Raw genomic sequence first — 24,241 nt, forward strand, 5'->3', positions numbered from 1 at the left:
AACCTATAATCTTTTAGATGAACACAGGCTAAGGATTTAGTCTGATGGAATGTGAGAGAAATGGTTATTTTATAGTGTCCATTTGGATAAACCTTATTGTACAGCAGGGCTCCTGGGGGCAATAAGTTTGGACAGAGTTTTGGAGGCAGTTCTTGCTTTACTCTGTACAGATGTTACTTGTGCATTTAAGTGATACTTTATTACAAGGACTGAGAGAGAGAGAGTGAGAGAGTGTGTGTGTATGCATGAATACACGTGCACAACTTTATATAAAAAACCAAGTGAAAGAGGAGAAAGCTTCCATTTAGTTGGCTTACGTTCTGCTTAGCAAAGAGTAATGATTTTTATATATTAATCTTGGAACCTTTTTAAATGAGGCAACAGAAATTGGCAAACAAAGATAAGAAAACTGAAGCTAAATGAAAGTTTTCTCATTTTATTGATTTCTAAGATGACTACCAAATAAATGAGCAAGATGAAAAGTGATAAGTTAAAACATAAAAGTGTTTTTATCTTAACAAATGTAGTAATAATAGCTCTTTTTAACTATTATGTGTCAGGATTTGTTTGGGGGTGATTTCTATGTATTGACTCCTTTCATCCTTACCACTGTACTATTAGGGAGATATTCTTGTTTTCCCATTTTTCATGTGGTCCCCGAGGCACAGGACAGGTAAATAGTCTTCCCAAGGGTGGTCTGTAGTCAGTGGTGGAGCTGAGGTAGGGATCCGTGCAGTCAGCTTCCCAATGCCCACCCACCATACCATCTGCCCAGAAATGCCATTGCTCTCCATAGTGACTTGATATTGTTATGTGAATTTTGAGAGGCCTTTTATTTTTAGGTTCATGGTAGCAAAATAATCAAATATGTTAATGGCCCACATCAATTCCCAATGATTTAATGATCGATACAAAAGCAATTTGTAGAATGGATTTGCTTAAAGAGGGTGCTCTGGGTATAAGAATTTTAGTCATGTGTATTAAAGGGGTTTTTAGCTTAAGTATTGTACAGTTATACTATCATTTCATGACAATTAAAAGGATTTTTCATTTCTGTTAAAGCTAGGATAAAAGAGCTGAATTAAAACTGCGCATGCAATATAAAGTCAGACACAACTGGATGCATAACGAGTGTCTGCCACCAGCCAGCTCTGTGCTCTAAGCACGTGGACCCTTTAGATCTTGCTTTCCTTGTGTGTGAATCTGGGCCGTGTGTTCTTTTCCTCTAGGAGTCCCCTAGAGAGGACTAGATGAGAGGATGCCTGGCAGGTGCCTTCTATCATATTTGCAAATGAGAAGTGGCCTGTACACTTTAGCTCCTGCTGGGATTGAACATCCAAGTGTATTTTGGTATAGAAGTTTATATTCATGTCTTTGGGTTTTCTTTTCTGCATGGAGTTTTTTGCCTATTCTCTTGAAGTTGAAGACAGCAGTGGCTTAGAGCACAGCGAAGCTGGTGGGAATTTCTGGCTCTACCACTCCTTAGCTTTGTGTCCTTGGGCAAGTTCTTCGCCTTTTCTGGTCCTCATTCTCCTTGTGAGGAAAACTATACCCACCTCTTGGAGATGTTGTGAGGGTTAAGTTCAAACACATGTCAAGTATTGGGTTTGTTGAGACTAGTAATTTAAAGGTACAAAACAATCTTGTGATGTCATTTTACTAAATATAAAATTATCTAAAAATACTAACTTAGTAAACTTTAGAGCCCATTTTTCCTGTATTCACCTAAAAATGCAATAACTGAATTTCTCTTTATTCTCTTTGTAGGTGCTGGAGATCAGAATTTATTTACCTCTGTTTATCCAACACTTTCCCAGCAGCTTCCAAGAGAACCGATGGAATGGAGAAGGTATGGTGTCTGTAGCTTGTGACTGTATCCCTCTCTTCAGTTTTTAGAGGTTTATATGAGCAGGTGAAGTAGCACAAGTTAAAAACTCAAGTTCCCAGGCAACCCCTTTGGGTCCCCTCCCACTGTAGGAGCTTTTCTGTCCTCTCAATAAATCCTGCTTTCAAAAGAAAAGCCTAAGTTCTAAAGTCTGTTGTAAAGAAACGGAGGGGCTTTATATAGTACATGGGCTTTATTCTTCATGGAATAGGATGATTTTCTTTTCTTTTTTTTTTTTTGAGTTGGAGTCTCACTCTGTCACCCAGACTGGAATGCAGTGGCAAGCTCCTGGCCACCGCAGCCTCAACCTGCTGGGCCCCAGCGATCCTTTCGCCTCAGTCTTCCAAGTAGCTGGAACTACAGGTATGCGCTGCCACGCCCGGCTAATTTTTTGATTTATTGTAGAGATGAGGTCTTGCCAAGTTGCCCAGGTGGGTCTCAAACCCGCGGGCTTAGGCAGGGGATGATTTTCTTAACAAGATTTTGGATGGTAGAAACAAGACAGTTCTCCTAAAAAACCAAACAGCCCCATTAAAAAGTGGGCAAAAGACATGAATAGACAATTCGCAAAAGAAGAAACATGGGCAACCAGCAGACACATGAAAAAGTGCTCAGCCTCATTAATCATCAGAGAAATGTAAATCAAAATCACATTGAGATACCACCTAATCCCAGTAAGAATGGCTGGAGAGGATGTGGAGAAAAAGGAACGCTTCTATACTGCTAGTAGGGATGCAAATTAGTATAACCTCTTTGAAAGACAGTGTGATGATTTCTGAAAGAACTAGAAATTGACCTTCCATATGGCCCAGCAATCCCCCTATTGGGAATATACCCGAAGGAACTCAAATCATTCTACAAAAAAGATACCTGCACACACGTTTGTTGTAGCTCTATTCACAATAGCAAAAAACATGGAACCAAGCATGCTGCCCATTGAAGTTGGACTGGATTTTAAAAATGTGGTACATATACACAATGGAATATTATGCAGCCATAAAGAAGGACAAACAGCAACTTGGATGGATTTAGAGTCTATCATATTCAGTGATCTATCACAGAAACAAAGAACAGAGTACCATATGTTCTCACTCATAAACAGACCTTGAACATTTATCATAATACTATAAGAAGGGGATTGGCAGCTGGGCTCGGTAGCTCAGCCTATAATCTCAGCACTTTAGGAGACCAAGGAGTGTGGATTGCCTGAGCCTACGAGTTCGAGATCAGCCCAGGCAACTTGGTGAGACCTCATCTCTACAATAAATCAAAAAGTTGGCCAGGCGTAGTAGCGCTCGCCTGTAGTTCCGGCTACTTGGAAGACTGAGGCGGGAGGATTGCTGGAGCCCAATAAGTCGATGGTGGGGTGGCCGTGAGCGTGCCGGTGCCCTCCAGCCTGGGCGACGGAGTAAGACTCCAACTCAAAAAAAAAAAAAAGAAAGAAAGAAAGGGATTGGCAGTAGTGGGAAACTGCCAGGGGGGGGCAGAGTGGGATTGGCAGTTGCGTGAAACTGCCAGGGGGAAAGAGGGCACACCTCATCAACAAGGGTACTTGCATAATGAAACCTAACTCAGAATTGTACCCCACATCTTTAAAATAAAAAATTTAAAGGTTAAAAAAGAATTTGAACCAGAAAAAAAAGACAATTCTTTTGAGTTAAAGACTCACTTTTATAGGAGTGACTTGTGTTTCTTTGTGGTTAGCTAAGAATGTCTTAAAAGCACAGGCATTTTGCAAAAGGGACATGAGCTCACTTAGACTGTACCTTAAAGCAGAAGATGGACTGTATCTGCTGTGTCCCAAGAGCCTCCCTCTACTCTGAGCTCCATGTACTTTTCTTAAGGATGAGGAGGTTTACAGAAAGATGTTATTTAAACATTAGAAGAGAGGCCACATCAGCCATCCTAGATGCTCTATGGGGCGTGTGTAATGGGTCATCAGATGGTTTATTCAGAGGAAATCATTGGCTAGGAATCATCTTCTTGGAAAACTTATTTCTGGTAAGATCAGATATTATTTTTGGAAAATGTTTGGATTGTCTTATCAGTACAGGTGATCTGATTTTTACCATGGTGCGCATACAGGATTTCCTTTTATTATTTATGCTCATGTAATTCTGATTATTGGTGGGAAGTAAAGGTATGGTACCAAGATCTACATAGCATCATTCATTTTTAGAAGTGCAGTAAGGTGGCATCTGTAGCCTCTGGTAGCCTTAGATGAGATGTGTGGAGCTTGTGGGAATACTCCATGGGTTCAGTCTTCTTGGGTGGAGAATAAAGTACAGATTTGTACCACTATTTTATTTGTGCTCTGCAAACAAAAATCTGTTTTCTTTCACCAAATAGTTTTGTTTCTTAGATAAAACAAGTTGTTCCAAAAGTACTAGCATACCTTAAAGCCTTCATAACTTAAAACTATACTTTGGCTATTTGGAATGCTCTTTCTCTTCTCTAGTAACATAATTATAGGTTGAGTTACACTGTAAGTAAAACCCATTGTTCGCAGAATTCTGCAGTGGCCCTGGTTAAACTGAACACTTATATGAATGTATTACTGTGCTGTATCCTTGAGAAAAATGGAAGATTTGTTGGATGGGGAGCTATGACGTGTAAATGTCAGTGTGTTTAAGAGTTCGTTGACTGTTTTTGGATAGAATATTAAAGTTATGATTCAGGGTTCATCTTCTAAATACTTCTGAACTCATAGGTATAATTAAAGTACTTTAAATTTCCCCTTTTCTGATGAACATTGTTTGGTTGCTTTCTCAGTGACTTTTAAAACATTGTTTATAGGTCCTATGGCCGGGCTCCCAAGATGATTCATCTAGAGTCTAACTTTGTTCAATTCAAAGAGGAGCTGCTGCCCAAAGAAGGAAACAGAGCTCTGCTGACCTTCCCTTTCCTCCACATGTACTGGACAGAGTGCTGTGTAAGTATTCACTCAGGAAGGGAAGTACACTGGGATAGGACTAAGCAATCATGGTGCTGGGTTTGGGAAGATGGTTGTAAGTTTGCCAGTTTACTTTTTACTATACTCCTTGTTTGGATTTTCCCTTCATTCCTTGGCCAGGGTGTGGTTTGTTGTTGTGTGTTTCTGCTTTGCTCTGTGTACCACTCTCATGGTCGCTGAGTATACTCGTGTTCCTGTGTTTGGAGGGTTGTCAACCATCTGACTGTGCCCTGGTGGCCACTGTGTTTACGCAGTTTGACTGTATTTAGTTTTGACTTTCCATATTGTTTGCATGACAACTGTGCACCCCATTGTGGCCCTTATTGTACTTGATAACCCATGTTGTCTCTTCTACTTGGCTGTGACCCTGCTCAGACTGGGGACTACGTTTTCCTTATGAACACCATGTCTACACAAGAAGCATTCTGCCACCCTCTGTGGAATGAGTGGATGTTAGTGCTGCACTGTTGCAGCCTTCACTTGTGTTTCCAAACTGTATGTTCATGAACTCAGAAAGAACCTTTTCATTCTTGACAGAATTCTTCTGTAATGAAGTGATTGAAAATTCTGAGTCATTTCTTCCTGTGTATTTTGACTCTAGTAAAGCAAGCATTTAACAATACATGAAGTACACATATCATTATACACTATGACATTGTAGCCTCAATCTAAGGGTGTAGAGGTACTTTTCTGTGATTTTAATGAGAAGGTCTCTGGAAGCCTGTGGCTGGTTTTCCTGACTTTATCCATGTATCCTTTCTCTTTGCCAAATTTGCTGTGTCCTTTCCCAGGACAGTCATGTAGGATGAGCTTTATTCCCCCAGCAATGAGTGTGCTATCACATGAAGGGAAGCTTACTAGTGACCCATTGCTTGGGGTTTTGTTGAGACTGGTCACATAGGTCCCCGCTGCCAGGCATGTACCAACATTCCACATCTCCAGAAGTAGAACCAGTGTTTAGCATAGACATATTGTGTGTACTAACAGTGTAGGCCTAGTGAGATCTTATCACAGAGTGATGGGAACGCCCCAGAATCCAAATTCTCAGATGTAGCCAAAGGCCAACCTTACAAGCAGACTTAAGGAAGATTGCTGCCCCAGACCCGCTACGTGAACTCTGCTTTCTGTAACCCCTCAATGGTAGTTTTGATCACTCGGTCAAGGAGTTGTCTGGTTTCTCCCTGGTATGGTGACTGTTTTCCCTTTGAGATTAAGGAGCCATCTCTGGAGAGCTCTCTGAGACCACATAGGTATCCTGCTCCTCATTCAGCTTTTCCACTTAGGTTAGCATCCAATGCTGATTCTTTTCTGTCATGGCCTGTTGCGGCTGCTTTGATGGTTAAGAAAGACACAGATACAAAGACATAAAGAAAAGTTGGGGTTAGGTGGGACACTTTCCTCTGATGGAGGAGAAGTGACCCGGAACTAGCTCAGCACGTTTATTTTATAATCAAGTACAAGGGAAGCTGGAAGGAATTTAAGGTCTGTGAGGGAGCTATAATGGAATTATGTTGCTACCTAAAAGGTGAGCTGCTTTGTAGTTATTTTGTTGTAGTTAAGGTTTTATCTGTAGTCTGTGTACCCGGATACATCTGAGACATTGTTTCTTGTAGTAGGCTGCATCCCTCACAGCCTACCTTTGACTAGGCTGTGGAGCTTCCAAGCGAGACCTTGTTTATGAGGGGCCATTAAGCGAAACCTTCCCTTTACTTGGGGCCATTAAACGAGACCTTGCCTTCACTTGGGACCTTTACCCAAGGCCTGCTACAGTGGCAGTGCTGGTCTGTTCCTTATATCACATCCTCTCCCGACACTTTCCTAAACCAGTTTTTTTTTTTTTTTTTAGTTTGCTGACCCCCTCCTACCTTTGTCAGCTTGTCCTCTACTCGGAGGAAGAGCCCAGATGGATTTCTGTTTAGTCAGTGGTTACAGTTAGTCATATTCTGATCCTCAAGTTGTTCCAGATTTGTCGTGAGAAAGGATGTGCCTTAGAAACCATGAGTTGGCACTGATGCCTCCAGTATCAACCCTTCAGGTCCTTCCTTGCCTTCTCAATTCCATGTTTGTGTCTACTCTTAACAACACCAGCACATTTACTTATTTTCTCATGCTAAGATATGCATAAGGTAGTTTTAGAATTGTACAAACATGCGAATTGTACAAACATGCCACAACTTCAGACAGAACTACTAAGAAAAGCTCAGTTAATACTTTTCCTAGACTGACAGTATATAGTAATAGTGTGTTTTAATGTTCCCTTAGCTTCATATTTTTCAGTGTTGTTTTAGTTACTCTGGCATGTTTAATTTGGGTATTTTTATTGTGATTATACCAATTAGATATTTTTGTTGCTGTTGTAAATGGGGATTTCCCTCCCATTGTATCTTCTGATTAGTTATATTTTGGGTATATGAAGCTATTGATTTATTTTCATGTTAACCTTTTTGAATTATTTTATTATTTGAGTTAGTTTATCATTGATCCTCTAGGCCCCCAAAGTCTAGGGTTTTCCAGGTATTCTATTAAGTCATTTGCAAATAGAGGTAGTTTTAACTATGTCCTGCACTGTTTTCTCTGGTCTAAAACATTGTTAAGTACGAGGGGAGTTGGAGTCTTTGCCTTGTACCTGTAGGGTTTTCCTCACTAAGTAAGATACTGGCTGTAGGCTTGAGGTAAGTATATATGATCATATATTTCTGTTGTATCTTCTGTAGTTTCTGTTTTGTATAGGTGGTTCATGTATTATTTAGTATGTAGATATTTATAACTATTAACATTTTTTTTTTTTTTTTGAGTTGGAGTCTCACTCAGTTGCCCAGACTGGAGTGCAGTGGCCGCTCCCGGCCACTGCAGCCTCAACCTACTGGGCTCTGACAATCCTTCCGCCTCCGCCTTCCAAGGAGCTGGAACTACAAGCACGCGCTACCACACCTGGCTAATTTTTTGATTTATTGTAGAGATGAGGTCTCGCCAAGTTGCCCAGGCGGGTCTCGAACCCGCGGGCTCAGGCAATCCACTCACCTCAGCCTCCCAAGGCACGGGATTACAGGCTGAGCCACCAAGACCGGCACTATTAACATTTTTATGGAGTGAGATGTGTCATTTAAAAAACAGTTTCTGAGTAGTATATCTTGCTTAGGAAGGCCTTGTCTTTCTGAAGACAAATGATTTTTCTCCTCTGTTTTATTTTAATTATTTTATAATTTGTGTCTTATGTTTGAACCTGTATGGCTTTAATTTATTTTTATGTAGGCAGAAGCTGTGAAGGTTGAGGGTCTCATTTTACTGTGTAAATGGGAAGCAAATTGGCCTAACATCATTTTATTATGATCTGTCTTTTCTCTGCTTACTAGAAACGTCACCTTTTTTTAAACAAACATCTTGATTGCATAATATTCTGAACACTTTAGTTCTGTTGATTATTGTTCATTCTGTGCCAGAATCAGACTTTCAATTATTGCATTTTTATAATATGTATTGATATCTTTCTTTTAAAATAAACCTCTTGGCTAGTATATATTTTCTCTTCCATATGTCAAGTGTGCACACTGTTTTCTGAATATGGCTATACCAACATATCCCTTGTACTTCTTTCTATGTGACTGTGACTTTCCTCTGTTGAGAAGCTGGATCTGTATGTTTACTCCAGTTGACCTGGGTGGGCCTCTGACTGTGGCAGAAGTGACACTATGGTGTTCGAGACCAAGTCATAAGAGGAATGTGTTTTCTGCTGGTTCTCTTGGGATGCTTGTTCTTAGAACCCAACCACCATGCTGTGAGGAAACCAAGCAACCCCATTTTCCACCTGGAGGTGTTCTGCCCCAGTCCCAGCTGAGATCTGCTGTGTGTGTTCTAGCTCTTAGCCTTAAAGCACTGCTGTTTACACCAGGTGGAGCAGAGATCCCTGTCCCTACCAAGTCCTCTCAGGTTATCGATCTGTAAGCAACAGAAACTTCTAAATCAATGTAGCGTGGAGGGGTTTGTTACGTAGCAGTAGATAACTGGAACATCAGTTGAAAAAGAGAAGACTGGAGGCATTTTGATTGGGATTTCCTTGAATTAAATTATTGATTCATTTGAGAAGAATTTTAATCATGAAACGTCTCAAATTTGGTAACATACTATGTTTTTCCATTCTTTGTGCCTTTCATATGTCCTTCAGTAATGTAATATTTTAAATAAAAGTCTTGCATTTTTATTTATTTTATTTTAATTATTATTTTTGGGTTGGAGTCTCACTCTGTCTCCCAAACTAGAGTGCAGTGGCACATTCACAGCCACCATGGCCTTCTGGGCTCAGGCAATGCTTCTGCCTCACCTTCTAAGTAGCTATAATTACAGGCCTGTGCCACCACACCCAGCTAATTTTTTTTTATTTATTGTAGACGGGGTCTTGTCAGGTTGCCCAGTCTGGTCTCGAACTCCTAGGTTCAGGCAACCCTCTCGCCTCTGCCTCCACCTCCCAAAGTGCTGGTATTATAGGCTGGAGCCACTGTACCTGGCTCATTTTTATTTTTAAGTTCAGTTTTTGTGGCTATCTTGAAAGTTTCTTTTCCTTAAAATTAACATTCTTATAGGAAGCCTGTTTTTATTTTTATTTTTTTAAAGTGTTGGTTATCTATTTTAAAAAAGGTTTCTTGAGTATGTTTGATAATATTTAGGATTTTAAATTTAAAAGTAAAATTCTTTGTTGCATTATTTCAGTAGTTGCTTTCAGTTTTCACAGTGTATGTCTGTAACTTACCACATTCTCTTTAAGTGTTATATTACTTGATGCCTAGTATAAGAACTGTGTAATTGTATTTCTATTTTCTCCCTCCCAGTCTTTAGGGTTATTGTTGTATATAATACAACATTGTTACTGTTTTCATCTGAGTCAATTATATTTTAAAGAGATTAAAAATAAGAAAACTTGTTTGCTCTTACAATTCTCCATTCCTTTGTGTAGATCTAGGTTTTCATTTTGTGTGAATTTCCTTCCAAGGAATTTTATTAAAGCCTTTTTTTGTAGCATGGGTATGTTGGTGATGAGTTCTTTCAGCTTCTGAATGTATGAGAAAGTCTGTTTTGCCTTCTTCTTTGAACAATATTTTCATTGGATAGGGAATACTAGTTTGACAGTTTTTGTTTTTTTTTTTTCCTTTTAGAACTGTAAAGATGTTGTTCTACTGTCTTTTGGTTTCCATTGTTTTCCATGAGAAATCTTTTAATTTTGCTTTTGTTATTTTCTATATAAAGTGTCTTTTTTTCTTAAGCATTTTAAGATTTTTTTTCTTTATTACTGAATTTTAACAATTTGATCATAATATGCTTTGGTGTAGATTTCCTCATATTTCTTGTACTTGAGGTTTTTCGGCTTTGGGGGTTTATAATTTTGATATAATTTTGAAAAATTTTTGTCGTTATTTCTTCAAATATTTTTTGTTTCTCTTCTCTTTTAAGGACTCCAAATATATATATTTTATTGGTATTTTTTTTTCTCTCTGTGTGTTTCATTTGGATAGTTTCAGCTACTGTGTCTTCATGTGAACATCTTTTCTTCTACAACATCTAATTAGCTCTAATTCCACCTGGTATATTCTTCATTTAAGACATTGTTATTTCCATCTCTAGAAGTTCCATGTGGGTCTTTACCTTCTTAATTAAATATCTTCCATGTGTCTGCTTGACTTCAGTCCCCTTCTTTTAGGAGCTAACGCTATCTGCGACCTTCTACATTTTTGAACATATGAAATGTGTTACAGTAGCTACTATGACTGTTTTATTTATTTTGTCTACTAATTCTGCTGTCTGTGTCATTACTGGGTCTATTTCTACTGACTGATTTTTCTACTTATTTTTGATTGTATATTCTTATTTCTTTTGTCTGCCTGACATTTTGTAATGGATGCCAGACATTATGAATTTTATTTTGTTTGAAACTGGGTATTTTTGCTCTCTTCTAAATTTTCATGAACTTTGTTCAGTTAAGTTACTTATAAAGCTCTTATAATTTTATGGATCTAGAGCAGTGACCCCTGTAGGACTAATTACTCCTAACCAAGGAGGCAAGATGGTCCTGAGTTCTCTGGTTTCCCATTCTGGCTTTGGGGACAGGCCCTGCTCCTGGCTCTGTGTGAGTGCTAAGATTGTGCCTCTGATTCTGTCTGATGATCCTGTTCTAGTTTTGAGTAGTTCCTGCACTTGCTTCCTGATCAGTTCCCTGCAGAATACTCGAGGACCCTCTGTGGATCTCCAGGGTTCTCTCTGTACCTCTTCTTTATAGCATGCTGTACTATGAAGTCCTGTGGAGTGCCCTGTGTCCTCAACTCAGGAAGACTGCCAGGCTTCACTTCTGTTTACCTCCCTGTGCCCTCATAGTACTCAACTGGGGCACTTGGAGGACCCACCTGGCTTGTGTCCTGTCTTGGGGTTGGGGATTATTCTCCTTTGTTGCCTGATGTCCAGGGTTTTGAAAATAATTGAATTGTGTATTTGTGGGGGTTTTTTGTTATTGTTGTTTCCAGGGATAGTGTAAATCTGGTCCCTGCCACTTCACTTTGACTAGTAGCAGTAGTCCCACTACTAATGGATATCAGTATACACTCAATGATTCCTAGTTTTTAATGGAGTATACTCTATTACTACCATAGTAGTAATATTAATAATTAATACTATTGATATGCAGATTGTCCCAGTTTTGGCTTATGTGACCCTCTGAAGCATACTTCTTTTTGAGTTCTCTCAGACACAAAATATTCTGGGCTTTCTGGTTCTACCCATGCCTCAGCTGCCCGGGAACCACCCAGAACTGGGGTCAGCCATTTCTCCAAGGAGCCTTGGTTTCTTTTAGTGGAAGATTGTATTTAGAAACCAAGATCTGGAGCTAGGTGTGCTTTTTGCTAGTGAGCACTCAGTGGACATAGTTAGAGAATGCGAGCGGGGTGTGTATATTTGCACACATTACATCTGTTTATTTCTGTGTGTAGGTGCCCATGTACATGCATATATGTGCACACACACACAATCCAATTCTAATCCAGAACTGTAGGATTAATTCTAATTTTCTCCCTTTCCATTTTTATAACTCCCTTCTCCGACAGGGAGGAGCCAGGTATGCACTCTCCTCCATGTGTCTGTTAATTGGAATACTTCTCCTGCCAGTGACCATTCTACCTGTCACTGCTGCTTTGTGCCCAACAGGTGTATGCTCTGTTCCTGCACTTAACTGACTCTGCACCCAGCATAAGCTTTCTCCTCACCTCACCTGACCCACAACACTCTCATGAGGTCATTCCCCATTGGGAATGCCCTCTTGGCTCATCATCTCACTTTGGGTCCTAAATCTTGTGCTGTACCTCCCTCTGCCACCACTTGGATACCCTCCTTACCTGCTGAGCTCTGCTGCCTGGGGAGGCACCTTCCTGCGTGAATGCCCTCATCCCACGTGGGTCCTGATGTCTGCCTGGCTGCTACCTCCATCCCAGGCACCTTCCTCCCCACATTCAGCTCACCTTTTCTGCTTGGGGGTTTTTCCCACTGTAGCTTTGTTTTCTTTGGAAACCTGAGCTTCACTGGCGAAGCTTGATTTCCTTGAGTCATGGAGTCATTTTCATAATGTTGTGTTGTTTGCTAACTGGGATGAGTGACAGGCTAGGTCATGTCCCCCAGTTTTCCTCAGAATTATTTGGAATGTCTGTGTTCTCCCTCTGTCCTGCCTTCTCCTCTGTGAGGTCTCTCCTGGAGAGTCTCTGTAGACTAACCAAGCAGAGCTGCTCTGGTGGCACAACTGTGGTGGCTCAGCTTGGTGTGGAGATCCTGGAGCCAGGACTCTTCACCAGCAGTGGGGATAGGCAGGAGTTCAGGTGGAAGTGCCTGCTGGCACCTGAAGCCTTGTAATGGACCAGAGAGGCTGTTACCATCTCCTTGGATGGCTTACCTGTGATGTGCAGACCTGGGGGAACGGGTGCTGTGTTCTCTGTTCTTTGCTTTTAAAACAGCTGGAGTCGAAGACTGTTGGTCCTGCTGTCCTCTGGTTTTGATTACAGGTGTGATGTACTGGGGGCTCCTGGAGATAGAGTAGTATATCAGTTTGTAAAATCAAAACATCAAGTCCTAAAAACTTTCGTTCTATGGAAAATGTGCACTGTAAGTTACAGTTAGATACATATTTGTAGAAAGTTAATTTTTGCAAGATGATTTTTCTTTCAGTTTCTAAGTAAAAGATCTTTTCAGATTGTATTCACTTGTAATTTAAAACAAATTAGTTTATCATTTAAAATAAATAATTTTAAAAATCAGGATAAAAATGATAAACACTGCCTTTTGGAACTTGCCATTTAGTGAATTAAACCAAAAGAGGGATTGGATACAGGATTTAAGATTTAGCTTACTTCTGGATCAATCAAGTTAGTGTATGTTTGTGTAAGTGTAATCAGGAGTGACTAAAAAAATTCAAAGAATAAGGGCAGGAAATAAGGAGAAAGTATATATTTGAATACGAGCTGCTAATTAATGTTCTCAGATGCTCTTAGTGCGTAATTTTGAAATGAGAGTATCTTGGCTTTAGATTTTCTTAAATGAAATTAGAATCTGCTGGAGTGTAAGAGGAATGTATATAAATAAAGTTGCAAGTAACTGGCAAATGTCTGTTTTCTCAGTTCTATCTGGAAGAGAGCAGAGCTGCATTCATTTGCCTGTGTTTGGGAGGAACACTTTCTCTGCAGGCTCGATGTGGGACTCTGGGTGAGAAATGGAGTGGGTTTCTGGGACCAGTATAGCTCCCTGCCAGTCCTTGTGAATTAGAGCAACATCAAGGAGGCTGTGGATGACCTTCTTTCCGTGACGTAACATATGAAGCTGCCTTGCCTCTGACATGGCCTCAGTGGGTTTCGAGGTTGGAGTGGTTTCCAGGACTCAGAGCTGAGGGCTTGTGGTGAAGCCGCTGGGAGGCTGGCCTGAGGTTCCCCTAGGCACCCTTAGCTGTGCAGTGACAGCCAGCTCACCTCCCAAGATCAAGGCATGGCACCCGACAGGGTCGTGGCCATGTTTTGCTTGGGCACAGAACCTTTGGCTGCAGGAGACCTGGGTTTTAAAGCCCTAACTTGCCTAACAGGCAGTATCTTTGTGACTGTTTGCTCCTTACCAACAGTCAGCTCTCTGATTGTCAGTCTCATCATCTGGAAAATTGGAACACTTCCTTCCCTCAGTGTGTGAGTATTTTGGGATAGTACATGCCAAGTGTACAGTGCTGAGCTTGCCTGAGCATGCCTGCAGGCTTGGCAGGCCTCTGGGCTCCTCATTTGCCTGAGTCCAGAAGCCATCCTGGTGCTTTAAAACATTGTAGCCGCTAAACTCTGTTGTTAGACACATTTTGCCATCTAAACAAAAGGGCATTGATTAACTTGTTTTCACAGTGACTTATTTATTTTTAGGATACTGAAGTATATAAAGCTACAGTAAAAGACGACCTCACCAAGTGGCAGAATGTTCTGAAAGCTCATAGCTCTGTGGACTGGTTAATAGTGGTAGTTGAAAATGATGCCAAGAAAAAAAACAAAACCAACATCCTTCCCAGAACTTCTATTGTGGACAAAATAAGAAACGATTTTTGTAATAAGCAGAGTGACAGGTAAGTAATCTTTAATTTACCTTATTTGGTTAAAATGTGGCTGATACAGCTAACTGGCTTCCTAGGTAGTCAGCATCTACTCAGCCGTCTCAGTGAGTGACTGTGGGGTGCTGGCAAGAAGACCTGGTCCCTGTCCTCGTGGTTCCTGTTTTGGCAGACCAGGGAGCTGTAAGTAGTAATCCCATGTGTGCTGCCTGGGAGAAAAGGCTCCTTACCTTAGACAAATTTCATGCAATCTGGACTTGGGGAAAGTTTTTCTTAAGATGTGTTATTCGAGCCGGGCTTGGTGGCTCAGCCTGTAATCCTGCGCCTTTGGGAGGCTGAGGTGAGTGGATTGCCTGAGCCCGCGGGTTCGAGACCCGCCTGGGCAGCGAGACCTCATCTCTACAATAAATCAAAAAATCAGCCGGGCGTGGTAGAGCGCATGCCTGTAATTCTGGCTACTTGGAAGGCTGAGGCGGAAGGATCGCCGGAGCCCAGCAAGTCGAGGCTGCGGTGGCCGGGAGTGGCCACTGCACTCCAATCTGGGTGACAGAGTGAGACTCCAACTCAAAAAAAAATGTGTTATTTGGCTGGACTCAATGGCTCAGCCTGTAATCCCAGTCCTTTGGGAGGCCAAGGCGAGTGGATTGCCTGAGCCCGCGGGTTTCAGACCAGCCCAGGCAACTTGGCGAGACCTCATCTCTACAGTAAATCAAAAAAAATATTAGCCAGACATGGTGGTGTGTGCCTGTAGTTCTAGTTACTTGGAAAGCGGAGGCAGAAGGATCGCTGGAACACAGCAGGTCAACACTGGGATGGCCGTGAATGTGCCACAGCATTCCAGCCTGGGTGACGGGTGAGACTCCAACTCAAAAAAAAAGATGTGTTATTCATAAATTACTTAGCTAAACGGAATCAGCTTAATAAGATACTGTGTAATTGAGTGTCCTTTCTCTCTCTCTCTAGTTTAAATGCTAGCATTTGTGTTCTGAAAAAAGAGTAGACTGCCATAAATCCCAGAAGGAAGAGAGCTCTGTTACACAATCTCATGGGAGAATGGGCCAGCATTGACTAGTACCACATGGAGGCAGGCCCAGAAACCAGAACTGAGGGGCCTTTGTGGCTTTTGATGATATAATGAAATCATATTTGTTTGGGATTATGTTAAGTAAATAAATTACACTAATGAGAAAGATTACCTCAACTTGTAGAATGTTCAAATTGTATAATAACTTTTGCAAAGTACCTGTTGATTACTTTTAAGTCTGTGTTTGTAATCTTTACCTAATTTCCCAAAATGGCTTTCTGCTGGGCCCATTTAAAACCAACTAGCTTTTTAATGACTTACATTAACTTAGCAAAATTTTTAACATTTCATTTTCAGTAAGTTTGATTTTCATTAATTTGCAAAGCCACCTTTTAATAAATCTATACTTTATATTTTTTTAATGTAAATAGATTGGTCAGATTTTCTTTTTATTTTCTTTTTATTTTTTTTGAGTTGGAGTCTCACTCTGTTGCTCAGGCTGGACTGAAGTGACACATTCATGGCCATCCCAGCGTCAAACTGCTGGGCTCCAGCAACCCTTCCGTCTCAGCCTTCCAAGTAGCCAGAACTACAGGCCCATGCTTCCATGCTCAGCTAACTTTTTATTTATTGTAGAGACGAGGTCTCACCAAGTTGCCCGGCTGGTCTCGAACCCACGGGCTCAGACAGTTCACTCACCTTGGCCTCTCAAAGTGCTGGGATTACAGACTGAGCCAAATCAGATTTTCATAAATTTGAATTTAGTAGAATCTGTACAATTGTTATTTTTTGTTTTTTGTTAGTAGGAATCTCACTCTGTTGCCCAGGCTGGAGTGCAGTGGCACTCTCATGGCCACCACAGCCTCAATCTGCTGAGCTCAGGCAATCTTTTTGTTTCAGCTTTCTGAGTAGCTGGAACTACAGGTGTACACCACCACACCCAGCTACTTTTTAAATTTATTGTAGTGACAAGGTCTCCTCAAGTTGTCCAGGTTGGTCTCAAACCCTTGGATTCAGGCAGTCCTCTTGCCTTTGCCTCTCAAAGTGCTGAGATTACAGGCGTGAACCACTGTGCTTGGCTTGTACAATTGTTTTATTATGCAGTATACTTTCTGGCCTTTGAAAATATTGTAACATTTGATCTTGAAGTGGCTTACTATTTTTTTAACTTTATGTTTGTATTTAATTTTGATTGCACATATTACATGTTCATTGTGGAATTATTAGACAAAGGTAATGAGCAAAAATAAAATGAATATTAACTTTTGGTATGTAGGTATGTATCTTTCCAGACCTTTTCTCTTTATGCATACATAGTATGTGTGTGTGTGTGTGTGTGTGTGTGTGTGTGTGTGTGTGTGTGTGTGCTTATGTGTATTTTAAAGTGATATCATACTGTGGTGCATAATGTTTTATATTTTTTTCACATAATATATTGTAAAAATTTTTCACAAGCAAAAAATGTACCCTCATTGGTGAGTATATAGCATTCCACAGTATTAATGCACCATCAGTTATTTATAGTCCTCTGCTGGGCTTATAGATCATTGCTTAGTTATTATAAATATCAGTTTTATGAACATCTTTATAGCCCAAATGTTGTATCCTTAATTATTTCAGGATACATTTCTTAGAGGAAAATTGCTTGGTAAAAGTTTTTGTGCATTTTTTCAGGCTTTTGGTAAATACAGAGTTGGTAAAACAAGGGTTGTCTTGTTTATTGTATGTGCCTCGTGATTCACTGAGATTCCAGCCTGGGCTCTCAGTGCCACATGTGTGTCGGTGAGCAGCCCGTGAAGTCTGTGCACCCCGGAAGATATTGCTGCTCTCCACATTGGCCCCCCATCCCTGACCTCATGGGTTCTTTTGGGCTCTCCTTTTCTGAGTTAACCATCTAGACTTGATGTGAATTTCTGAAAGATAGTTTTAATTTAAAAAAAGAAAGGTGATATGTTCTAGAAACAGTAAAAATTGAAGGGCATAATAAGGGATTAAGAATATAGTGAATAGATTGTGTCTGACTGATAAAGGACCAAGTAACTGAAAACAATTTCATTTGGGTGGTTGATTGTGTTAGTTTCCATTTCCATCTACCTCTTTAGGTATGTGGGAGAATTAGTGTCTGGTTAGGAGTAAATGCTGATAATTATAATCCTTAAGAATGTCTCGAGGATAAACTACTAACTAATAGATCCTGCTGGCTCGTACAGTGAGTAGATACGTTTTGGTCCTTTGAGAGACCTTGGGGTGAGCTGGTTCTGGTCCTTTCTGGTCTTTCAGGGAAGAAAGTGTCCAGTGGGGTAGATTGACTGGAATCAAAGCTGGTGACAGGTTTTTAAGTTTTCTTCTTGGTTCTGATTATTCACATGGTGTAACATGTGTAATGTATGCTGTTTCACCTTTTTGTCCACTGACCTATAATCTTATAGATTTAGCCATGCCTCCAAAGGCTCTGCTGGGGCACAGAGAAAAGGAAACTTAGATCTACTTGTTGGTCATTCCGGTAAAATGTGTACTAAAGAAAAATATTGACGCTCATAGCGTCAGTATTCTAAAATTATTTCTGAGTTTGGATTTATTCATCTTCTTTCCAAATTACTATCAAGGCTAAAGAGAGTTGCCATTTCCAACCTGTTGGATGAATGCATTGCCTTTTCCAAATCCATTGGAAACTTTCTTATAATTTTATTATGTCGATATTTTTACATCATGGGTACAGTCTCTTTTTAGTTAAATTGTGTCTGACTTGCATATTAAGCTATGTTCTGAGCCTCTATTAATTGTGCATTAACCCTGCCTTTGAAGAGCTGATGGGGGAGACAGACCTGCAGAGGGAAAGTGCCTGGCCATGAAGTCCCCAGCCTGGTGGTGATCACAGTGGGGGCTGGGGAGGAACAGTTCTGGGAGGTGAGAACAGTGCTGAGGAAGTGGAGGGAGGGTGAGGAGTTCAGGGAGCTTGAGCAGGGAATGAGGAAGTAAAGCTGGACAGCTAGGTTTGATCCTTGTTGTCATGGGCTTCATGTGCTGTGCCGGGAAATCGAATTTAATCTTTTTGATCCCAAGAAACCAAAAGGAGACAGGGAACTGAGTGGGGGATGTGATCACCTTACTTTACAGGGAACCTGGAGATAGGTCTGAGGCCGAGGCTCATAAATTCCTCTCCCCTTTTCCAGTTGTTTCTGCAGCAGACTCTTGGGATTTCTGCAACCTTTCCTGCTCATGAGGCAGTAAACCAGTTTATGATGATACCTTTTCCTAACCTGGTTTCTTACTGCCTGCCTCATGTTTTACCATTTAAGGAAGAAAGGAGAGTGGGAGGGAGGACGAAGGGACTAAACTGATGCTCAGGAAAGTAACAATTGCCAAGTGATGATGCTGTGCATGGAGAGTCTTTCCCAGATAGTCCCTTCATGTCTTGCAGGTGTGTCGTGCTCTCCGACCCCTTGAAGGACTCTTCTCGAACTCAGGAATCCTGGAATGCCTTCCTGACCAAACTCAGGACATTGCTTCTTATGTCATTTACCAAAAACCTAGGCAAGTTTGAGGATGACATGAGAACCTTAAGGGAGAAGAGGACTGAGCCAGGCTGGAGCTTTTGTGAATATTTCATGGTCCAGGTACTTGACTAATTACAGACCTAGACAGTTTCCTTCTTCCCTCTTTCCCTTCCTCCTCTTTTCCCTCCTTCTTTCTAAATAAGGCAGCTCTTTCGCAGTAATTTTCATTGGCGGAGTTTTTAAAGACAAGAGACTATGATATAACAGCCAGACTATGATATAGCAGCTGTTTCTGTTTCCTGGCTTATAAAGCAGAAAAGCAGAGGTGGTCTAACGGGAGTACTCCGCCAGCTCCCCTGCTGTTCCAGTGCTGGCGTTCAGCCTAGTCCTAGAGAGCCTTGTCTTCAGAGGAGTCTCCGGGTTGCTCCTGTCTCAGGCCTTCCAGGTGAAAGTGAGTTATGTGGAGGCGTCCCAGCAGGGGGCGCTGGTACTGTTGCTGAAGGTGCTGGTTCATTACCTGCTGGGTAGGCACTGTGGTTAGATGACTTCCTGGGAATGTTTCCTCTATAGTTTTATTTATTTATTTTTATAACCTTGGGTTCCAATAAATTAGTGTATTAATGAGCTAACTTCTTTACAATAATTTACCAAAATGTTTGGGCTGTTAAAATTCAGCTCTTTTTCCCTTTTAAGAAGAAAAGTCTTAAGTGAACAAAAGGGGGTGTAATTGTAGAAGCCCTTTCTAACACTGCAGTTTTGCTCTTAGGTCTTCTTCTTCTTGTTCTTCTTTTGACTGAAAAAAAATATTTCCATATTTAGATATCAATTGTGTATTAATTACTGAAAAAATAATACTTTTAATAAATAAAAAACTCATTGTGATTAGAAATTTTTATTTTGTATTCTGATGCTTATCTCTTAGAGGCATTTGGAAGACTTGGCACATATAAGGGGATTTGAACATATTAATAGTTCTCGTGTGGTTGATATATTGTATACCTTTCTGGGTACCCTGATTCCTTACCCTTCAAGGCTTATTAAGCTTCATCTCTGGGAATTTGAAACTAGGAAAGGGAAAGGGTGAATGAAGCCAGTGGTTTTGGATTGTACTTGGAAGTATCAGTGTGAACCCACGATTGGATGGATGGATGGATGGATGGTTGGATGATGGGTGGGTGTATGGATGGTTGGATGGATGGGTGGATAGATAGATGATGGATGGACCAATGGTGGATGGATGGATGATAGATGGGTGAGTGGCTAGAAGGTTGGATAGGTAGGTGGATTCGTAAATGAATATGTGTTTGTGTGTGAGGGTTAGCACTTCTGCATCCATTTCCTTACTCTATACACTGATGGGGACTAGGAACGATGACAGCCTAGTGGTAGGGAGCACATCTAGTGCAAGGTCTTGGTTTCTAAACTTCATTCTCTAATAAAAGATACTAGGGCTCCTTAAAGAAGGGGTTGATTATAGGGCTGGGGCAGGAAATATGTACAATATGCAAAAAGACCTGGAATATGTTGTAGAACAGAATGTAAAGAAGGGCGCAAAAGAAGATGGGAATCCAGCAAAACAACATAGTCATCATCCAGAGGAGCCTCCACTGGCCAAAACCAGATGGTTTGAGCAACAAAGAATGATAAGAGTCAAGTTTTAACCCATGGTATAAAATTAATATCCATGAGTCTATAAATAAATAAATGAAAGAGAAGGGTCAACTATAGAGGAATTCCACTTGATAAATGTAGAGGGAAAGAAAAATAGAGGACCACTTTTAGGCAAACACTATAGCAAGAACTATTAGAGACAGGATTATTGATGGAAGCTAAGAGTGGTGGGCAAAGACCTGAGGAGAGGTGGGTTTGTGGTTTCACAGTATCTCTCCCAAGCTGCCTATCAGCCACTTCACAGTGGGTAAACCTGGTACACACCACCTGAATCAGATGAGCAAGGCCACCTTCACCCATAAGAAGTCACTTCCACTCCATGAACTCCTTGGTAACATCCTTTTTCTGCAGAAAATAATCTCATGGCCATCATGGAAACCTATCAATGAACCCAAATGGAGGAACATTTGACAACTTATCAGCTCTCTTCAAGGGTGCCAAGGCAGAGAACGACAAAGAAAGATTGAGAAACTGACAGACTGCTAGAGGCTGTCATTTAGGAGGGAAGCAACAACTTGGTGCAAGGGTGCCAAGGCAGGGAACGACAAAGAAAGATTGAGAAACTGACAAACTGCTAGAGGCTGTCATTTAGGAGGGAAGCAACAACTTGGTGCAATGTGGACTTTGGAGCAGGAAAAAAAGGACATCAGTGGAAAAACCGCTAAACTTCAAATAAGGGGTATTTGGTTAATAGCCCTCAGAGTGGTATGGTGGCTCACACCTATAATCCCAGCACTTTGGGAGGCTGAGCTGGGAGGATCACTTGAGGCCAGGAGTTCAGAAACAGCCTGGACAACATAGCGAGGCCTCGTCTCTACTAAAATTTGAAAAATTAGGCATGGTGGTACACGTCTATAGTCCCAGCTGTTTGGGAGGCTGAGGCATAAGGATCACCTGAGCCCAGGAGGTCGAGGTTGTGGGGGACCATGATCATACCACTGCACTTCAGCCTAGACAACAAAGTGAGACTCTGACTCAAAAAAAAAAATAGTATTTTACTAATGCTAATTTTTTGGTTTTGACAATTGTGCTACAGTTATGTAAGATATTAATGTTACAGGAAGCTGAGCAAAGACTTTATGGAAACCTAAATTTTTTGTAGTACTGTAAGTGTAAAATTAGTTCAGAATTAAAAATGCGTAAGGAAGGATGTTCGAGACACGCTGATGGATCTTGAGGACATTAGGCTGAGTGAAATAAGCCACTGATATGGTATGATTTCTCTTATATGACGCACCTAGAGTGGTTAGATTCATAGCAACAGGAAACAGAATGGTGGGTACCAGGGACTACAGGAGGGGAGTGGGGAGTGAGTGTTTAATGGGGAAGGAATTTCAGCTTGGGAAGATGAGGAAGTTTGGGAGATGGATTTTAGTGATGGTGGCATAGCAGTGGGATATGCTTAACACCACTTAGCTGTACTCTTAAAAATGGTTAAGATAGTTGATTTTATGTATGTATCCTTACCACACAATTACAAAGGAAAAAATTTGTTTACAGGAGTGTTCAGTCCTGAAGCACCTCATAAAGAAAAGAAAGTTCAAAGGAACTTAGCAATTTCTCTTGTAAAGTACTGCCCAGCAGTGTTGTGAGGAGAAGTGAGATACACATGAGAGCTTGAAGGAGCCCTTCAAGCTGGACTCTGTAGGGACAGGCCCAGTTGACATAGAAGGTAGAAGTGAACACAAAACTCCCGCTTCACTGTGTGCCAGGACTCTTCTGCACATGTACAGAAATTGCTTTAATCCTCATACAGAAAGCTCATGTGAGGGGCACTTATTATCCAGAGAAGGATTCTGAGGCATAGCTTAGCCAGTTAATGCAGTTGTAGCTGGGAGGTGCTAGCCTCTGGATCTGAACCAGTTTGTGGGGATTCCGTCTGTGTTCTCTGTCCTCCCCAGTGAGCGGGATAGGCCTTTAGGGGTCTGGAATAGTATCCACAAATACATTGGTGGAAGTGGATTCCAGAGAGCTGAATGTGCCAGGGTGTAGGTTTATGCATATATAGCAATGGAAATCAGGAAAAAAAAAAAACATCTGTGACGATATCTTTGCATATTCATTTGACAAACATTAAGGTGCAGCATGTGCCAGGCACTTCTAGATGCTAGGACAATATCATTAGATAGTTCTTGGCATGTATGATAGTGGGGGATGCAAGCAAGGAAATTACACGGATGGCAGGATGAAAGTACTGAGAAGCAAAGAAGGTTTGGGGTGCTGGAGTGAGGACAGAGTTGAGGAGAGGCCTCACTGAGCCAGTGATGTAGCCAAATCTGAAGGATGTTGAGGGAACAAGCCATGTGAGTACTTAGAGGAAGGGTTAAGAAGAGTTCCAGGCCATAGGAAGAGGCAGTGCAAAGGCCCTGGGGGCAACTGTGCTCCCAGCAAGTGTGAGCAAGAGTGAGGTGGCCTTGGTGGAGCCGAGTGAGTGAGGTTAGAGAGGTAGCACTGGGAATGGGTAGGGGGCAGACCTCTCATGGCCTGGGGATGCCTTGAAAGGATGTAAGGTTCTCTAGATGGGGTGGGCAGCTACTGACTGGAATGAAAAGCACATGGCAGGAAAAGTCTGGAGTCAGGTTTCCACCTGCAGTCTGGAGGTGTCTGTTAAGCATCCAGGGGAGCACATCGTGCACACAGTTTAGGCACGGGTCTGGTCTGACTGGAGTTATCAATTTGGTGATCATAGTGCGCCATTGGTATATAAAGCCATGGGTTGGTAAGACTCTGAGATGGAAGAGTATGGGTAGAAAGTGAGTCCAAGGACCAAGCCTTGGGGCCTCCAGTGGGGAACCTGGGGAGGAGAGAAAGCAGCCTTCAGATAAGGAGCCAGCAGGAGGGGGAGAGGAAGCAGATGGCTGGGTGTTCTGGACAGCAGGGAAAATCCCAAGGGTGAGGGTGGCCATCATATCCAGTGCTGCTGATGGGTCCAGGAGGGTGTTCAGGAATTATCTTGGCCTCTCCCTGTTTCTCGTGTATGTGTGAACATTGACATGTTCTTAGTATAGGCAGACCTTGTTCACAGTGCTATGTGTTTTTCTCTGTTGTAATCTTAAATGGCCACGTGTTGATTTGTGTTTCATTTTCTTTAACAATTCACTTGGTGAATAGGAGGAGCTGGCCTTTGTTTTCGAGATGCTGCAGCAGTTTGAGGATGCCCTGGTGCAGTATGATGAGCTGGATGCTCTATTCTCTCAGTACGTGGTCAACTTCGGCGCGGGCGGTGAGTAGTGGCGTCAGCCCAGGCCTTTCTCAGTATGTTTCCCACCTCCAAATAGTCAGGAAGCTGCTTTGTATGTACCTGGTAGCTAGTCATCTTTTGTTGTTTTTTATATTAATTATGCCAGATACATTCTTATAATTCCTGTAGGAAATGAAATGAGAATTAAATATTATTTACTTCACTTTTAGAAGAATCGTAAGTTTAAAAAGCATTTCAAAAGTTGTTTTTCAAGTCCATAGTGTCTTTTCTACAACTGGGTGACCTGATTCTGTTCCTCCCTGTTCCTTCTGCCCAGAGGTTGTCTTGGTAATATTTGAGGGTGTGTTGCTCACGTGTTTTATAGGGCATCCTTGTAATGGGTGTATCCATCTTTTTTTTTTTTTTTTTTTTTTG

At 41.4% G+C, this 24,241-nt stretch overlaps 1 protein-coding gene across 1 annotated transcript in view; it reads left to right on the plus strand.

Annotated features, from left to right (window-relative positions):
• The first annotated feature begins 1,767 nt into the window (after positions 1–1,767).
• The window catches only part of TRAPPC10 (trafficking protein particle complex 10), a 60,591-nt gene continuing 38,117 nt past the window's right edge, over positions 1,768–24,241 (plus strand). Inside the window, exons 1-5 of the mRNA XM_021711763.1 lie at positions 1,768–1,849; positions 4,682–4,817; positions 14,252–14,448; positions 18,879–19,074; positions 23,737–23,848. Of these exons, the coding sequence (XP_021567438.1) occupies positions 1,836–1,849; positions 4,682–4,817; positions 14,252–14,448; positions 18,879–19,074; positions 23,737–23,848 (655 nt within the window). The 5' untranslated portion in view covers positions 1,768–1,835. The remainder of the gene's footprint in view (positions 1,850–4,681; positions 4,818–14,251; positions 14,449–18,878; positions 19,075–23,736; positions 23,849–24,241) is intronic.

Source organism: Carlito syrichta, unplaced genomic scaffold (genome assembly GCF_000164805.1).
Source record: "Carlito syrichta isolate Samal-C Ts95f unplaced genomic scaffold, Tarsius_syrichta-2.0.1 Scaffold302575, whole genome shotgun sequence".
Classification (NCBI taxonomy): domain Eukaryota; kingdom Metazoa; phylum Chordata; class Mammalia; order Primates; family Tarsiidae; genus Carlito; species Carlito syrichta.